The sequence below is a fragment of the Mandrillus leucophaeus genome, unplaced genomic scaffold (assembly GCF_000951045.1).
Source record: "Mandrillus leucophaeus isolate KB7577 unplaced genomic scaffold, Mleu.le_1.0 Scaffold57, whole genome shotgun sequence".
In the NCBI taxonomy this organism is placed as follows: Eukaryota; Metazoa; Chordata; class Mammalia; order Primates; family Cercopithecidae; genus Mandrillus; species Mandrillus leucophaeus.
Genome location: NW_012106141.1, coordinates 4,747,660 through 4,766,044, shown reverse-complemented (window position 1 = coordinate 4,766,044; position 18,385 = coordinate 4,747,660). Strand labels below are relative to the sequence as shown.

The window sequence follows — 18,385 nt, the reverse complement described above, 5'->3', positions numbered from 1 at the left end:
GTACTGGGGCACCCATGTCCTTCTTAGTCAGGTAAAATCCTATTTTAGGAGCCACAGCCCTCTTCAGAGTCACCACCATGTTGAGAGGGAAATGGAGAGGGCCTGGAGGTATTGCCTCTTGCAAAGAGGGGTTGAGGGGGTGGGCTTGGGACTAGATGGTGGAGGGGGTTTGACTCCTGCCTCACCACTTATAGCTATGTGACCTTGGCCAAGAGATTTCACTTTTCAGTGTCTTAGTTTCCTTATCTACAAAAGGGGCTAATTATAGCACCATCATAAGGTTGTATGTAGGATTGCATGAGATGCCTGTGAAGTTCTGAATCCAGTGTCTGGCACATAATAGGCACTCAATCAATGTTACTACTGCCATAATCACAGCTCTCCTTCCCTTCCTTGTCCTGACTCTCTAGCCAAGGCCTCCACTGGAGCGTTCTTGCCTCTAGGCCTTTGCAGAGAGGACACCTCCTCCCAGAAGCCTTCCCTGATCCTCCCATTGGAAGGGGGTGCCCCTCCTGGAACCCAGAGCACTTTCTCCACTTCTCTTGGCAGGTCTAACATTTCCACCCCAACAGACAATCAGCGCCCCTTCTGTTTGTCTCTGGGGCCCCTGTAGTGCCTGACATGGTCTCTGGCACTTTGCAGCAGGAATCCTGAGCCAAGCCTGGGGTCACTGCAATAGGGTTAAGGAGCTCATCCCTGGCCCTTGGGCTCCCAGCTGTGTGGGGTTGTCGGGGGCAGGAGATGGGCAGGGGCAGGGTGTGGTCCAGACTGCAGCAGGGGAACTGAAGAAGGGGCAGAGTTGAACTGTGTCCCTACAGTCTGAATGGCTGAGAGGAGGCCACCCCTACCACAGGGCTTAGGGACTTTAGAAGGCACCATTGGGTCATGGAAGGAGAGGACCAGGAAGAATCTGGAAGCCCAGGTTTCTTGGGAACCTGCAGGGTTAGTAGCAGGGGCCCTGGGCCTTCTTGCCCTAGGGCAAATGGGAGCAGGGGGTGAGTGGATGAGTTTGGGGGAGGTGTGGAGCTGCACAGATACTCACGGATCTCCTTGGTGGGTGGTGGTACTGGAGAGAAGACAGAATCTGGTTAGAGGAAAAGCACTTCGGACCCTCCTGCAGGAGGGAGGTTGGGGGCTAGGGGCTGGGGAGTGGGAAGAAGGGGCTTTAAATTGGCACTATTGAAATGAACTAAAAATCCCTTGCCACTGTCACCCCTTCACACAAATACATACACACACAGCACACATATACACAGACACACATGTGTACACATATGCACACACACACACATGCACACACATGCATGCAGATATATGTGACACTCATGTATGCATACAGACACAGACATGCACACATATACAGACACACGTGTGCACATACAGACATGTGTACACACACATGCAGACATACATACGCATGTGTGTGCATATACACATGTACAAGACACACACATGACTCTCCCTTGGTTCAAAAGAAGCTGGACTGTTTGAGACCCACTGGAATTTGTGCCCTAGTTCCTAGCATATGACTGCACGAGACATTTAACCTCCCTGGGCCTCCGTTTCCTTGATGGCACATGAAGATGGCACATGTGATGACAGCCACCCTCAAGGGGCTGTGGAGGGGGCCCAGTGAGATCACTCTGTGAGGGCCGAGCCCAGTGCCTGGCCCCTGGGCCCCAGTGAAGGGTACAGTTGTGCTGCTGTGGGTGTTTGGCCCATATTGGGGTGTCTCTTTCCTGACTGTCCGCACTGCATACTGTCTGCACTCGCTCTAGGGCCCTTGGCCACTTCCTGACATCTTATACCACGTCCTAGTTGTTTTGCTGGTTCTACATTGTATCTCCCACCATGCCAGCAGTGACGTCTGGAGGACAGGACCTCCAGAGGAAGCAGAAATGCTAGGGGAAGAAGCTCTCCTTTTATGGGGGAACCCCCCAACACTTACACACTTTCCATTTGGTTCTCAGGGGCTGTCCATCTGGAAATGTCCCTACCCCTTGCCTCCAAGGCCCCAGGAGTGGCATGAGACCCAAGCTGGGTCAATCGTAGTATCACATTCCTCTGGAGACAGAGCCTTTCCCTACTTCCCTATGTTGATATATAGCTGTGTGGGGGAGAGAGAGAAAAGAGAGAGAGAGAGAGAGAGAGAGAGAAAGTGCTTTTTCAGCGAGGTGAGAAGATGAGCATCAGGAGAGAAACTATCATGCTTGCCTTAGAGAGAAAACTGCCCATGGAATGAGGCCCTAACCTGTTGAGGTCAAGTAGCAACAAGCAGAGCCCAGGGATGTAGAAAGAAGAGAGACCGGCTTTGGGACCTTCATGGGAGACTCCCAGATTCAGCCACATCTGAAGTCACAAGATGCCCGTAATGGACCATCAAGACATGTTTTGTTGAAACCAGTTAGAGCTGAGTTGGTCACTCTCATCTGAAATAACCCTGTCTAACTTTCCAGGCACAGGGGTTCTTATTCTGGTTTCTGTGCCATGATTCTCTTTGGCAGTTTGGAAAAGCCGTGAACTCCCCTCAGAATAAAGTTATTCTCACTTCCCTTGAGACACTTATCACTTTATACTCCAACAGACTGTGTTATTAAATGCATAAAGTAAAATAAATTGGAAACCAATTATATATCAATGTAATATATTTTGCAAAAACAAAAACCAAATTTGTGCTATAGTAATATATGTGCTTCTATATCAGTGCATTAAATAATAAAATGAGGGTATGTGCACCCAGGTTAGGAACCTCTGAAGTAAATGAAAATTACCCCCTTCAGTGCTGAAACACAAATGGTTCTTACTGGCCATCTTTCCCACTGGTTACATTTCCTGCTACTGTAAACATTTCTCGAGACTCTGCATCATGTTAATGCACTTTCACTTTTCTACATGCTGTAATCAAGTCTGTTTCTCTGACTCAGACCATGAGCAGGGCTATGTGTTCCTCATTCAGGGTCTCTGGGGCCGAACACAGAGTTCAAAACCCAGCAGTCACTTGATGATGGTTGGTTGGAGGTGTTGACTTGTCAAACCTCAAGTAGTTGGATACTGAGAGACAAATAATTACTGGGTCTCTTTTCAATTACTACCCCTTTCCCACCTCGGGCTGGGACTCTCTCCTCTAGAGGACACCCCTGAGCCTCCTACACTGACCTGGGCCCCTCACCTTTGAGGCCATTAATGCAGCCACATCACTGTCTAGTTTGTAAAAACAGCGATCCTGGGGAGGTGGTGGGGACGTGGTGGCCACCAAGCATCTATATAAACTTATAAATCATCTCAGCATGGGCTGTGGAACATGCTTGACTAGAAGCAAACAAGGTAAGGGATCACAGACACTCCACTGTGGGGTCATGTTCAAGACTGGTTTACTTGCTGCCTTAGGAAGCTGGGAGAGGCCTGGGTCACTGATGTTTGTGAAGATGTCAGTGTAGGTGGTTCTTGGTCTTCAAACGGGACGAATCCAGAGATACAAATCCCTTCCCTTCACTTCTTCCTTTGATCAGAAAGGATTTGAATCTGGAACACCTGGGTTCCTGTTCTTGTTCTAATATCTCCAAGAGGAACTTGGGTGAGTTTTTAAATCTCCTCAAGCTTCTGTTTTCTCAGAACACACGTGAAACCACATCAAGGATTGTGCTTGAGTCCATTCCACAACCATGCCATAGATCACTCTGTGGGACATTTGTACAGGTTAAATGAGACTATGCATGTAAAGCAGCTAGCATCCAGCATCCTTCCACTTGTCCATCCATTCATTCATTCACCTGTCCACCCACCCATCATCCACCAACCCACCCACCCACCATCTACCTATGTTGTCATCCACCCATCCATCTACTCACTCATCCCTTCTCCAGCCACTTGTCCATCCATCCACCCTTCCCTCCATCTACCCATCTACCCATCCACCCATCCATCTACCCACTCATCCCTTCTCCCCCAACCCATCCATCTGCTTATCTTTCCATCTATCCATCCAGCCATTCACACATGCACCCACCCACTCATCCATTCTCCACCCACCCATTCATTCACCCATCTCCCCATTTGCCCATTCATCTGTCCATCTACTCATCCCTCCATCTACCCATCCAACCATCTATTTATCTATCCACCCACCCACTCAGCCATTCTTCACTTATCCATCCATTTATCCATCCATCCATCCATCCATCCATCCATCCATCCATCTCTCCATCTACCCATCCATCCATCTACTCATTCTGCCATCTACCCATCCATCCACCCATCCATTTATCCATCCATCCATCCACCCATCCACCTGTTTTTTTTTTTTTTCACTCATCAAATGTTTACTAGGCATCTGCTCTGTGCCAGGCACTTAGAGAGGTGAATGCACACAACATAAAATCCTTGTCTTCAAGAAGCTCACATTCTAGGGTGTGGAGACAGGCAACAAACAACGAAACATAAAAACCATAATGACAGATAATGGTGGTGTTCTGATGGAAAAAGCCTGACATGAGAGAAGCTAAACTAGGAGGAAGGAGTGCAACCTTAGCTGAGACTGGAAAGCAGAGAAGGAGCCAGGCGGGAGGGTGGGTGGCGTGTGGGAGGGATCTGCATGAAGAGATACAGGAAGAGGGAGCAGTAGGTGCAGGTGAAGACACTCAATACATGATTTTCTTTCTTCCCTTCCTCCCACCTCCCTTCCTTCTGTTCTTCCTCCCTCTGTTCTTCTTCCTTTCTTTCCTTCCTTCTTGGGGTCACCTTTTCTAAGTGGTCCTTGATGTGGGCACATGTGCTGCCCAGGGCCTTGCAATGCACCTCTGTTCCCCATGGACTCCACCCTTCCTGGCAGCCTGGGGGTGCCCCCTCTCCCTGCAATGGCTGGGGTCCCAAAGGTGGCACAGCTTGTCATGTCTCCAGGGTCACCTAGGGACGGAGGGAAGAATATGTCTTCATCCTCCAGGCATGGCCTGCAGTTGCTGCCCCCAGCATTGAGCCCGACTCACCCAGCCAGCGTGGCAGACGGATGGTTTTCATGCTGAAGCTCATGTAACTTCGAACAAAGATCCATGTCGTGATTATGGCAAAGATGAGGGCCAGGAGGCGAAGCACACCTGCCGAGCAAGGGGATGCTGCCAGGAGACCACAGAGCCAAGACCACATCGCAAGACCACGTGTGAGTTCTTCCCGAACTGCACAGACCCCATGCTACAGGCTCAGACCACATCCACGCTGGGGACCAGACCGTGGGACCATGTGTGAATTTGTCCAGTGGCCAGATGGTGAGATTGTGCTGCCAGGTCATGTGGCAACATTTACCCAAGTGGGTCCCCTGGGAGAGAAAGTTAAAAATGTACCTGCCTGGGCTCCACTTAGCCCTCCAGAGAGAGAGAATCTCTAGCAATGAGGCCAGCATTCTGGACCTTTCTATAGCCCCAGAAAGGTCTTAAGGGGAGGCCTGAGAACTGCAGTGGGAGGGCAGGACTCTGGGAGGGGAGCTCTGGAACAGGAGTAAAGAAGGCTGTGGCCAGTGCTCAGGGCAGCCAGCAGTGCTGTGTGACTCTGAGCAGGAGCTCAGCCTCTCTGAGCTGGAGTCCCTCAGGCACAGAGCAGACATGGTAACACCCTTGCCCCTGAGCTTGTTGGCAGGGATATTGTAGTTGTCAAAAATAGGCAGCCTCCAGGTGGCTTGGGGTTGGGGCTGCCCCCCACAGTTTCCATCAATTCTCCCTCAAGGCCTCCACAAATAACTGCACACTGGACTTGCTGTGCAGCTTCCAGACAAGCCACAGCTCCCTGATCCCTGCCTCATGGCCAGATTGCTTTCTGATTCCCCTATGTGATTGGGGAACAACGCCACACATGGGGATGAGCCACCTGCAGTTCCCTTTCTTTACAGGGACCAGAAAGCAGGCTCCATTTCACATCCCTGCTACCTTCTGAATCAGACCCACCCATTCTGCTGTGACCCTCGAGTCGCAGGCCCAGCTGTGGCACCCCTCCCTCTGACCTCCCTGTCGGCATCTTCCCTGCTCCTCAGCCCTGAATTCAGCTCTAGAGCCTTGAACTAGTCTCTGACTACTCAGGCTGGGGAGAAGGCCCGCTGGGTCCTGTGGGGCGGGATGCAGGTCTGTCGGGACGTGGTCTTCAATGGCACAGCATGGCTCTAGGCACGCAGAATTCCTCTTGGGTATCAGCTCATGTTCACACAGAACTCACTTTTGTGCCAGGCACCATGTGAACAACTTTTGAATACATTATCTCAGTTCATTCTCTGAGTAACCTTGTGTGCTGGATACTATTGATTATTCCCATTTTACTTATGAGGAAACTGAGAGGTGGTCACTTCCCCACTGTCACTTGGCTGGTAAGTGTCAAAAGTGGGGTTTAAACCCAGAGAAGTAAGCTGACTTCAAAACCCCGTGCTCCTGACTCCTTACAGCTGTTCTGGAATGTAAACGAGGCAGGTGCATTTCCTGTTTGCTGCCTCAGTTTCCCTCTCTGTACAGAAGGGGTTACAGTATGAAGGTGTGGACTAGAAGGCCTTTGCCTCCCTTGTGCCCAGTCCTATGGTGTAAAAATTCTAGAATAGCCCTCCTCGAGGTAAATATTTTTGTCTCTAATTTCCAACCAGGCCAAGGGTTTCCAACATGGGCACTCTTAATGATCCCAGCCAGGTGGGGCCTCTGTGCAGAAGTTCCTCCTGCCCTTCAGCCTAGAGACAGGAAGTCACCTCTTCTACTCCTCCAGGCTCCCCTGGATTGCTTTCCTCCTGGGATTTGGGCCTGACCATTTGAGAACAGATACAGCCAAATCACTCTGAGCCCAGAATGGGTGGACACAGCTGACAGAAAAATGCCTCCAAAACCAATTTCAGAGCCTACCTGACACTCTCATCCTGTCCAGGTGAAGGGTGGCTTGGGGTCAGCTTCCACCTATGGAGAGAAGAAAATCCAGTTGGAAACTGGCATCAGGTCTGCAAGTGACCAGGCCTGAAGATGAGGGACAGGGACTTCTACCTGGGGAGATCATAATTCTTTCAGCTGGGTTCGTTACCACCTGCCATATGAACAAGAGGGCAACTTTCCTCTTTTTCTGTCTGCCTCCACCTCTCCTTCACTCTTGTCCCTGGAATTTTCTATTCAATTCGCCATGTTTTTTTGAAGTGCAGAAAATAGAGGAAAGTGTAGTCTGGTAAGCCACTGTCTTTTGTAATATTTGATTTATTCACTTATCCATCTATAGATTTGTTCATCCATCTGTTCACCCATCCATCCGACAATCCATCAGTTGATTTATCCATCCATCCATCCATCCATTCATCCATCCATTCATCCATCTACCCATCCTCTATCCATTCATTTTTCCATCCATCTATCTATCCTCTATCTACCTGTCCATCTATCCTTTTATCCATCTGTTTGGCCCTCCTTCCCCTCCCTCCTTCCTACCAGCCAGCCAGCGAGGTTGAGCTAGCTAGCTGCAGTGAAACCATCAGGGAGCAGAAGCCCAAGCGATCTTTGTTTACCGTACCAAAATACACAGTAATCACAACTCACATATTACAGGTGACTTTGTGCCAGGTGCCATCTATGCATTATCTCTTTAATCCTCACAGCCCCCATGTTAGGAATGAGTAAGCAAGACTCACCGTGGCTAAGCCCAGGGTTATTCGGCTTGCAAGGGTGACAGCCAGAATGTGGATGCAGGTTTCCAGCTGCTGAGCACTCCCTGACACCCCCTTCCTCCGCCCTACTGGGGTCTCACTGCCAAGAATTTTTATCTCAGAGGAGGGTTGAAACCAATGTTTCCTCCCTTATTCAGTTCTGAGCAGGGCAGGGTCATCCTTCTCTCCACCTCCCCCTGTGTCACCCTCCAGGTGCTGAGCAGTTACCAGTGATTTGCAGCTTTGAAACCCCCAGGAGGTCTGTGGAGACTTAGAGGACATTAGGTCTTTGGTCCCAGACTTCCCACACCAGCTCCACGGCAGCAGGTAACCTTCTCTGACTGTGATGACCTCTCCCACAGCTCTTCCTGCCCCTCCCACCCCAGAATCTTTATCCTAAAAACCCATCTCAACAGACATGGTCTCCAAAGTTCAACTGCCAAAGGCTGAGACCTGAGACAGGAGACTGGGCTCACGCCTGGTACAGCCCCCAACACCCTCTTCAACGTTGGGCAAGTCTATTTGCCTCCTTGGCCCTCCTGTATGTACACTGAGAGGTGCTCTGTCTGGACCAGTCGTTAATGTTTAAGCAACAATAACAACAACAGCAACTACAAAACCACACCTCCTCTTGTGAATTGAAAAGTCCTCCCACCGCCCTGATCCTACTCCTCTAGGGCCTTCCAGGTTAGAAAACCGGGCTGTCACTTGGGTCTACCCACAGACAAATTGTGGAACTTTAACTTCCTGAAATTCAGATCACCAGCTTTTTTTTTTCCAGATAAAAAATATATTATGATCATGACTGTGCTTCGGATGTGACCTACAGTCCAAGAACCTAGGTTCCTGGATGTGACTCAAAAGACATTTGGGAGGAACCCCATGTTAGATAAGCCAGGAGAGTCGGTGGCTGGACAGGATGGAAGGACAGGGACAGGGTTGGACAGATGGGGTTGGATGGACAGACAGACATGAATATTCACAGAGACATTCCAGTCTGGGACAGGGGTGAAGGGGGAGAGGGAGAGAAGGGGGAGTGGGGAAGAGAGAGAGAGAGAGAGAGAGAATGAGAAGAGGGAGACAGAACAAGTACTTTTAATATGTGCACACAGATTCAGAGAGAAACACTCAGAGACTGACAAGAGAGAGAGGGACAGAGACAGAGGGTAGGGGACACACACCTGGGCAGAGGGCTAGCCTCTTGCTGTCTTGTCCATGCTGAGCAGGAAATCTGGCTTCAGGGCAGTGGGGTGGAGAGGGCTGGGGGCCAGTCCCTGTTGGGCTGTGAGAGCTCCCCAGCCTGCTCTTCCTCTGGGCTGAGTTGCCCACCCAGCACCTGCAGGGCTACCTGGTGTCCTGAGTTTCTAGCCTGCTCACCCTGGCAGCCCGTGAGAGCTCTGGAGCTGGGGCCCAGGACTGGCCTGCTGGGGTGGGGAGGGAGAAAGAGCAGGTACGTAGGTACAGGAACAGGTACGCGGGGTGGAGCAAGAATCCCTCTGTAGCCACCCAAACCCAAAAGAGTGTGTTTTCTCCTTCTTCCTGTTGGAGATTGTCCCAACCTGTTATTCAGGTTACAAAGTTGCCCAGCAAAGGAACGAGGAGAAAAGTTCTAGTGGCCTGGATGCTTACCTAGCCAGCCTAGCATGGCTAAGTTGGCTTCCGGGTGCTATGTGTGCAAGTGGCAGTGGAAGGCGAGGGGGCAGGGCTGGGGACAAGGTGGGGTTGGTGAAGGCATGAATCACTGAGAGCCACCCCATTCCTGCCATTGTCCATCCTCACTGTCCTTGGACATCTCCCTCTGTCCTGCCCTTCGCCATGGCTCCCTTCTCATTTCTGGCTGCAGGTCAGCCGTGCGTGTAAGCCCCAAGCTTCTCTTTTCAATGGCAGGCCTAGGCTGTGGGGAGTTGAGGAAGTGCTGGATGAATATTTGGAAACTGAATGAATTGAATTCTTGCATCGTCCTGGAAGGTTAGAATGATTAAACCACCAGGTAGAGAAGGAAGCTGAAGTTCAGAAAGGGCAAGTCACTTGTTTAAGGCCACACAGTCAGTTGTAGGGCTCATTTCTAAAGCATTCTCTGAGCATCCCTGGGAAGACAGGGAAATATGGCTGTGAGCAAGACAAGTTCTGGAGCAGCCCCAGGCCTTTGCACTTCCGAGTCCCTCTGTCTGAACACCGTTCTCCTATTTCTTTGTCTGGAATACTCCTACTCATCTTTCAGGTCTCAGTGGAGAAATCACTTCAGGGAAGCCTTCCCTGACCCTCTGAGTCAAGGTTCAACACCTACCTGTGGTCCTGGATGGGAGCACATCCATTATGGCAGCCTGCCCTGTCATAAGCGTCTGGCCAATCAGAGCTTCGCAATTTCCCTGTGATTGGTTCAGGAGTGAGTATGTGATCCAAGCAAGGCCAACCAGACTTTGCCCTGCGATTGATATATGGGAAACTGGGGAGAGAGAGGCTCTCTTCTCCCTGGAGATGCTAAGCTAGATGCAATAAGTCTGGGGCTGCTGAGGTCCCATCCTCAACCTCTATGGTGCATCCCTCCTGTGGTAGACGTGTCCTGCCAGCAGATGCACATACAGGGGCAGAGCAGCTGGGGCAGTACATGTGATCTCAGTCTTAAAAGAATCAGGCAGTGAAAGTCTGTGATATTGGGAAAAGAGGATGAATTTTTGGATCAGACAGACCTGGGTTTGCCACTTACTAGTTGTTGTGTTTTTCCCCACATCTCTCCAGGCTTTGATTTCTTTCCTTTGTGGAAAGAAGGTGACGCTGTCTACCTGTCCTGGAAGGGGTGTTGGGCAGTGAGGCCACCTGTCTGGAAGGGGTTCGCCAGCCTGACATGGTCCACTTGTCTCTTCCCTGTTGGTAGGCCCTATTCACTCTGCTGCCTCTCGCCAGTGCACCTCCAGGGCACGATTCCTATACGGATGTTTGTTCTTTCTGCAGACCCAAAATGCCATCACAGCATCTTTCTGCCTGCCGGTCTGTGACATTTCTTAAAGGCCCTACAGGAGCTGGGATGTCAGCCTTCCTGCTGCCTGTGGCCTTCTGTACACAGGGCCTTTCATCTCAACCATGACCTGTCCCAGAGCCACGATGAATAGAGAAAGAGATGCCGTCTCTCCAGGATGAGAGCGTGGAGCAGTGCACCCTGGTGGAGAAATAAGTGGCTATTTTCCCTGCTTAAATCCTGGCTCCTGGCCCTTCCCTGGCATTCTGTGAATCTCTCCATGAAGGCACCTTGTCAGCCTTCACAGTCAGCCCTGATTTTCAGGCCAGCTTCCCCTCCAGGGAGTGGCTCTCAAAGGCCTTCTTCATCCGCGGCCAGATGCTAGCACCAAGGCACACAGTAGGTATGCAGTAAATGTTGTTGGAAGGAAGGAAGTGGGTTACCATTTGGGAAAGGAAACTGGGAGGTAAAAAGCTAGGAGCTGCTCCCTCCGTCTAAATGACTTCTTTTTTTTTTTTTCACCTCATTCCTAACATTTTTCTCCGAAGTAGAAGTCTGCCTAGAAGACATGCTGAGACTCTAGAACCTGACTAGTCTCTTCTGGAAATTCAAGTCCAGCTATTTTTCTCATTATCCTGGGAAATTCTGCAGACAGAGTGTGGTCACTAGCGGCAGAGAGGTTCTATCAGTTCTTCCTCTTCAGGCTTCTTTCTGCTCCGCTTGCCTCTACCAGCAATGCTGCTTGAGCAAGGATTCATTGCAGGGGGTGAATTCTGTGTGCATGAGTGTGGAAGATAGAAACTCTACAGAGATGGTGACAGGCCTGAGGGAGACAGACTCCAGAAGAAAGAGACAAGACTGAGATAGAGAGACAAGCGGAATGAAAAAGAAACAGAGACAGTCAGAGACTAGAAGTGACTGGCATATCAACAGACACACAGGCGCACATGTAGGCACGCATGCACGTGAGTCAGAGCACTGCCATGGGTCCTGCCCTGAACCAGGGGGTGTGCAACCCTGCCCAGCCCCAGTTGTCCCTTGCTGTGAGTCTCCCATCATCCCCAAAAGCCATCCTGAACACCCGCAATTGTGGCCCAGGCCTGTGTGAAGTAATCAAAGTAACCAGAGGCCCCCATTCATGCCGTAAATGGTCCTTCTTATAAACACCCAATATTTATGGACATTTATTGATCATGTCACCAATACAGAGGGGGAGATAAACAGCGAATAAATCCATAAACAATAAGACTGGTGGTTTGAACAATTTGTTCCAGTGACATTTATTTTGGAAGGAAATAAGCCCATTATTCCCTGTTTTAATTTTATTTATTGGTGTTAATGGTTTTCTCCAGCTGTGGCCAATGGTAGAATTATTGGGCCAGTCAGAGCTTAATGGCAGGAAATGCAAGAAGATACGAAAAGGTGCAGGATTCTGAGGGTTTTTACTCCTCAAGTTCCTGGGGGGTGCTTCCCAGAATAAGACAACAAATGCCACATGCCAGATACTATCCTGAGACTCTGATTTATTTTAACTAATTTAATCTTACAACAGCTCAATGAAGAAGTAAGGGAAACTGAGGCACAGGGGTCAAGTCATATAACTGGTGAGAGTTAAAGATAGAAAAGATCCCAGAAATAAACCCAGGTGATGTGTGTCAGGAGACCACATTCTTAACCACTTTGCCCAACTCAAGCACAAGTTGTAAAGGACCAGATAGCAAATATTTTGGGCTTGGCAGGCCGTATGTTCTTTTACAACTACTCAGCTCTGCCTTTGTAGGAGGAAAGCAGCCACAGACAATATATAAATGAATAAATGTAACTGTGTTCCAATAAAACTTTATTTATAAAAACATGTGGCTGGCTGCATTTGACCTGTGGGCTGTTGTTTGCCCACCTCTGCCCTAGGTGTGGCCTCTTTTAGCTCCAGGTGGACTGGGCTTCAGGTGTTCCTTTTGCTGAGCTTCGGCTTGCCTGGCTTTGGCTCAGCCAAGGTGAGGGAGAAAGGAGGCTCCCATGGGATAAGAGTGAGTTTCTAAGATTCTGTTCTTGCACCCCCATGTCTCTCACTAGCCAGTACCCTCCTCAGGGGGGTGGCTCCATGAGCTCTGCTCACTTGGCAGGGGTCAGCCACCTCTCTCCTCTCCCCTCTCCTCAGATAGGTTTTAGGGAGACTTTCCTCCCATTCACCGGACAGATCATCCTCTGAAGGTGCCACGCTCAGTACCTGGTCCCCAGGTCACCCTCAGTAAGTGGCATCTCCAGTCATATTTGCACCCTTCCACTTTGCAGAGGCCTCGTGTGGCCTGGGAATTGGGAGTCTGTATAACATGGTGGTTAAGACTGGGGGCTTTGGTGCCCATCTGGGCCCTGCCATGGGAGTGTGGACACAGTTCTCTCCCGGTCTCAGCTTCCTTTCACATGGCCATCATGATCTCTAATTTAGTGAAGATTAAAGGCAAGAATGCACCCAAAACCCAGCCCCTGGCACAGAGGAAGTGCTCTGCAAGTAACAGTTGTCAGTCAAGCAGGCCTTCTTGCCCTCTCCCTTGGAGATGCTCCTCGAACCCTCCATCCCCCTTCTCAAGGAGACAGAAATAGGCTGAAGAAGAGGGTGTGCTCCACATGGAAAATGGGTTCCTCCAGATCCCAGCAGAGCAGCTAGAGAGAGAGGAAGCCATCTGGACAGACACACAGCCCTTTCCCTTCCCTCCAGTGTCTGAGGGGATGGGGGAAATCTCAGGATACTGGACATCTTCAGGTCCATTAACCCCAGAGGCCAGTTTGTGCCCCAGAATTTCTCTTTGCTGAAAGCTGGGCGTGCATCTCCAGAGAGAACTAACTGGATCAAGGTGGGGCTGCGTGGAGTATCTGGGTTCACCCTCTGGCGCTGCAGGCCTGCTGCTGGCCTATCGGAATCACTTCAGCAGGTCAAGCATGAAGCATGAAGAGATTCACCTCCCGCCCAGTGGGTAATTCATTCATTTCCGTCTGAGACAGCTGGGTCTTGACCTCTTTAATTAGCCAACATGGCTGCCTCCACAACGAAGTCAACAGTGGCTTGGGAAGCCATTAGGAGATAAGTCTTGCCTGGGAAGGCACGGGATCAGGAGATCTCACTGAAGAAGCAATAATCTTAATAACAATCACAATAATAATTCTAATAAGAATTATTAGTATTCTGCCAATATTAAGTCCCGTGTCTTTTCATTTAAATCTCCCAACAATCTTACCGGCAGATTCTTTTTCTTAACTGCATTTACCAGTGAGGAAAGAGCTTTAGAAAGAGTAAGTGCCTGGTCCAGAGTCACATAGGTAGAATGACTTATGTGTTACTGCCATCTGTGACTTGGCTAACAGTCGTTTAATAAAGTAGGGGCAGTTGGAGTCGGGGTGGACATCTGTTTCCCCTTCTTCTGCTGACCACCCTAATTTTCCTTTGGGAATCAACTCCTCCCTCTCAGGCAGTTACTCCCTTCTCTGACTCCAGGAGTGATTCTGTGGTCCTGGCCTAGCAGATGAGTGTGATCTATCTCTGGGTTTCAGAGATGAGGTCAGACATGGGCAGGTGGCCCAAGCCAAGAAGACCAGAGCCTTCCTAGAACTTTTTGTTCATTTGTTTTTGAAATGGAATCTCACTCTGTTGCCCAGGTTGGAGTGCAGTGGCAATCTCAGCTCACTGCAACCTCTGCCTCCCAGGTTCAAGCGATTCTCCTGCCTCAGCCTCCGCAGTAGCAGGGACTACAGGCATCTGCCCCCATGCCCAGCTAATTATTGTATTTTTAGTAGAGACAAGGTTTCACCATGTTGACCAGGCTGGTCTCAAACTCTTGACCTCAAGTAATCCACCTGCCTCAGCCTCCTGAAGTGCTGGGATTATAGGCGTGGGCCACCATGCCTCATCTCCTCCTAGCACTTTTGAAGGACTTTCCAGGAGAGTGGAGCTGCCTTTCTGCTGGAGAGGCTAAGTTGGGATGACTCCAAACTGGAGATGTTATATATGTCTTTGCCACCACATGAGTACAGGCTGTCTGAGCATAGAACAACATGGAGAAAAGGCTCCCAGACATAGACACAGAGTGCTGGGCATGTCATTTTAGCCCCCAGGTCTGCCTTCTTGAAGTCAGAATTATCTCTGGACTTTCCTGTTGTGTATGTCAATACATGTCCTTCATTTGTTGGGCTGGTTTGAGTTGGTTTCTGTCACTTGCACCTAGAAGATTCCTACCCGATGCATGATTTTCCCATTTCAAACTACAGTTACATCTGCAAGAAAGACTCGGATTACATTCCCACCCTACTCCTTCCCTCCTGAGGTTTGAACACTTCAGTCCTCATGGGACCGAAAGAATCAGGCCAACTCTTGGCTTTTTCTCTGTGTCTTCAGCAACAGCCTCCTTCCTGATGGCTTCCATACCAGAAGCCACACTGCTCCTGACATTTTCACCAGAATATTCCTCCAACACAGAACCAATTGTACCTGCAGAAAGGTCCAAGGTCTTGGCTTTGTGCCTGGCTCCCAGCCTCTCCCTGGCCCTGCTGGGTGATTCCCAGCTCCCAGCTCCATGCCTCTGCTCATGGGGTTTTCTCCACCAGGGCTGCCCTCACCTCTTCTCGCCAGAGGAATCCCATACTTTGTGGAATGTGACCTCCTTTGTGAGGTCCCCCTTCTGCGGCCTGTGCAGGCCTGGATCACTGTCTCTGTGATGTGTGTGTGTGTGTGTGTGGGAAGGAGAGAAGAGTGTGGTGGCCAACAGCCTGGATCCTGGAGCTGGACTGCCTGGCCATAAAGCTTCTCTCTACCGTTCATAGCCTTGCCGCCTTGGGCAGGTTACCTCACCTCCTTAGGCCTCAGTAGTTCATCTGCAAAATGGGGATGATAAGACCTCCCGTGCAAAGACACTGTATTTAAACCAGCTAATCCATGTACAGTACTCGGCACCATTCTATAGACACAATCAACCCTCCATATGCATTGCCCATTATGGGGACTGCTGTTTGTACTGATCACATAGAACTTGTTCACATCTCTTGTACAGTGCAGTCCCTGACTCCCTTTACTCTCAATCATGGATGTGACTAATTTATCTGATAGGCTGTGAACTTTCTGAGATAGTGCCTGATCATTTCTGAATGTCCAATTCCATGCAGACTGCCTGGTGCATAGGAGGTGCACAGCTTGGACAACAGCACTGTCCTATATTGTGCACCTACTACGTGGCAAGCATCATGGTAGGTGCTTTGCACACATTGTCTTTTTCAAAATGCACATTGTCAAATCCCAAGGAATTTTCTACAGTCCTCATTCTTTTGAGATAAGGGAGGCTCAGACAAGCCCATAAGATAAGCAGCTTGCCTAAGGTCACCTGGCTGGGAGAAGGGCAGAACTGGGATTCGAATGCCAAAGGCAGGGTTGCTCTCCCCACAACCTCAAAGACAAATGTCTTTGTCTCCCCAGGCCCCTCCTTGGGGAAGCAAACCTCTGAGCCTCCAGAAGCCTGGGGTTGGCACCAACTGTAGGAAACGTCTGCCCCTCTCCAGGGTACCTGCCCTCTGGGACTGCAGGCTGGGTGGGGGCTGCCAGTTCCCCAGGCAGGCTTGTGGGCTGCCCACCTGAAGTCTTACCAAGCCTGCCAGTAGTAGACAGGTAGGTCTCCTCCAAGGAGGAGCAACTGCCCCAGCACCAGGAAATGTTGGCAAATGATGACTTTGAACATCCCCCACCCCAGGGAAGTGCCAATAAGGAAGTTAGGCCCCTGGGTTCTGGAGGCTTCAACATTCCTATGGGAAGCAGCAGAGTCTGTGTGTGAAGATGGTGAAGATGGAGTTGAGCTCAGGAAGAGGTATGCACATGATGACCATAATACAGAAGCCCCTAAACCCTCAACCCTAAACCCGAGGACAGACAGGTAAATGTGCAGATTTGGGCAGATGCTGAGCAATGGTAAACTCCTCCCTAGCCCGTGCAGACCTGGGCGTGACCACCTCACTGACCTCACCTCCCACCATCAGCTACTACCCCTCTCCTGCCTGAGCCACTCTGCCCTCCTCTTTCTTTCCTCCTATTCCCCCTTCTCAGAGATTCTCCACTGACCCAATCTTTTCCTCCCCTACCCTTCACTCCTGAAGGACCTGGCATTCTCTTGGGAGAAGTCTGCCCTGATTCCCAGGCTATCTCCATGGCATGTGTCAAAACTGTTTTGAAAATGACTATCTGTGCAAGTTTTCCCTTTCTGATTAGAACCATGTATGATACCTCGTCCTGTTAATCATTGTGTCTTGTTTACCTGACATGCAGGAACTGCCCAATTAGTGCTCACTGGATGAATCATCTAGAAGGACACTCTTGTACCCAGGCAGCCCACTTCCAGCCATGGACTTAGAATCCACTGCAGCGTAGAGTCAGTGTGGCATAGTGGGCAGGAGTGCAAGCTTTGCAGCCAGATTGCCTGGGCAAGTTATTAAATCTCTCAGTACCTTGGCTCCCCATCTGCAGTGTGGGAATAATCATGGTGCTTTCCTTGTAGAGGTGATAGGAAGATTAAATGTGTTATTATATGGAGAGCACTTAGCACATCATACATGTTATTTTATGTACTTTAGCGATGATTATCATAGTTGTGTAGACAATGAGAACTTCAGGGATTGATAGGGGATATTCAGACTCTCTCTCCCATTTTACAGATGAGGAAACTGAGTCTTAGTGAAAGGGACTAGCTCAACATTACATAGCTAGAAAATCTCTCAAGTCCATGCACCTCATGACTTTTCAGATCATTACCTTATGAGAAAAATGAGATTTGGGGCCAAAGAACAACATTCCTTTCATTTTTATTCATTTTTCAAATATTTGTGTGGCTCACTGTTGATCATCGGAATGTTTTTTTTTTGAATGAATAGATGAGTGAATGAAAGAATAAATGTTGGGGGCCCCTGTAGTTAAGGAAAAAACCCTGCAGTGTGGGTTACCAAATCCCCGGCTGGCATGCCCTACAGTTCCTTCTTGTGCCCAGGGCAGACATAGCTAATCAGTCATAGCATGCTTTTGCCTAAGCCCGAACCCAGCCCCAGAATCCTTCTTATCACAGTCTAATTTCATTGATCAGGCATGGTGCCTCAGATGAAATCTGTTTGCCTTCCTGAGTCTGATCTCAGGAATCTCTTCGATTATGTGGTTTCCTTCTTTTTTTCCTTTCATCATTCCATCTCAGGCTCTTTCACTCCTATTTCCCACCCTCCCCACCTCCATTTTCCCCTCTCTCAATCTTGTGTACCTGGAGGCATAGCCCTTTCCATTCTGGGGAGGACGTACCCGAGGGCTCGAGGCTCCCACTTCCCTGCTTCGATGGAGAAGGCGAGGTGGTCCAGCAGGTGCCGTGGGTCCCTGACCCAGCTGACCGCCACCCTGGGCCAGCTTCTGAGAGTCCCGCCTCCCAGTTGCTGGAGGGGTAGTGGCCTCACAGGCAGCCCTCCTCTAGATGCAGCGGGCACAGAGGGTGAGACGGAGTGCTGTGGGCAGCCAGTGGGCCGGCTGCTCCTGCCCTGCGCAGGCTCTGCCCCTCCTTCGAGGAAGTTTGCTATCAACTCTCCCTGCCCTGTTAAACAATCTCATAAGGAAGGAGGAAGTTTAATCTAAGTGCTCATGGGGGAGGAAATGAGTCTAAAGTCTTGCCCGGCTGAGGAGTGGCTTAGAGCCTGCCTGGGGCCTGAGGAGAAGGGCCATGTTCCCTTCCTGTAGAGCTATCCTGGCCTTGGCAAGGAAGGTTTGGGTGGGAATTCAAGCAACT

General features: G+C 50.0%; 1 protein-coding gene across 2 annotated transcripts in view; it reads right to left on the bottom strand.

The window, feature by feature from the left end:
- FAM3D (family with sequence similarity 3, member D) overlaps positions 1 to 18,183 on the bottom strand; it is a 33,842-nt gene extending 15,659 nt beyond the window's left edge. The window contains exons 1-5 of one of the 2 annotated variants that reach the window (XM_011998361.1): positions 8,991 to 9,043; positions 8,824 to 8,873; positions 6,861 to 6,911; positions 4,983 to 5,090; positions 1,043 to 1,066 (exon numbers count right to left, since the gene is read on the bottom strand). In XM_011998361.1, coding sequence (XP_011853751.1) covers positions 1,043 to 1,066; positions 4,983 to 5,090; positions 6,861 to 6,873 — 145 coding nt within the window. In that variant the 5' untranslated portion in view covers positions 6,874 to 6,911; positions 8,824 to 8,873; positions 8,991 to 9,043. Of the gene's footprint in view, positions 1 to 1,042; positions 1,067 to 4,982; positions 5,091 to 6,860; positions 6,912 to 8,823; positions 8,874 to 8,990; positions 9,044 to 17,910 lie in introns of those variants that run through there. The other variant, XM_011998360.1, reaches the window with a different exon arrangement.
- Between the last annotated feature and the right edge of the window lie 202 nt (positions 18,184 to 18,385).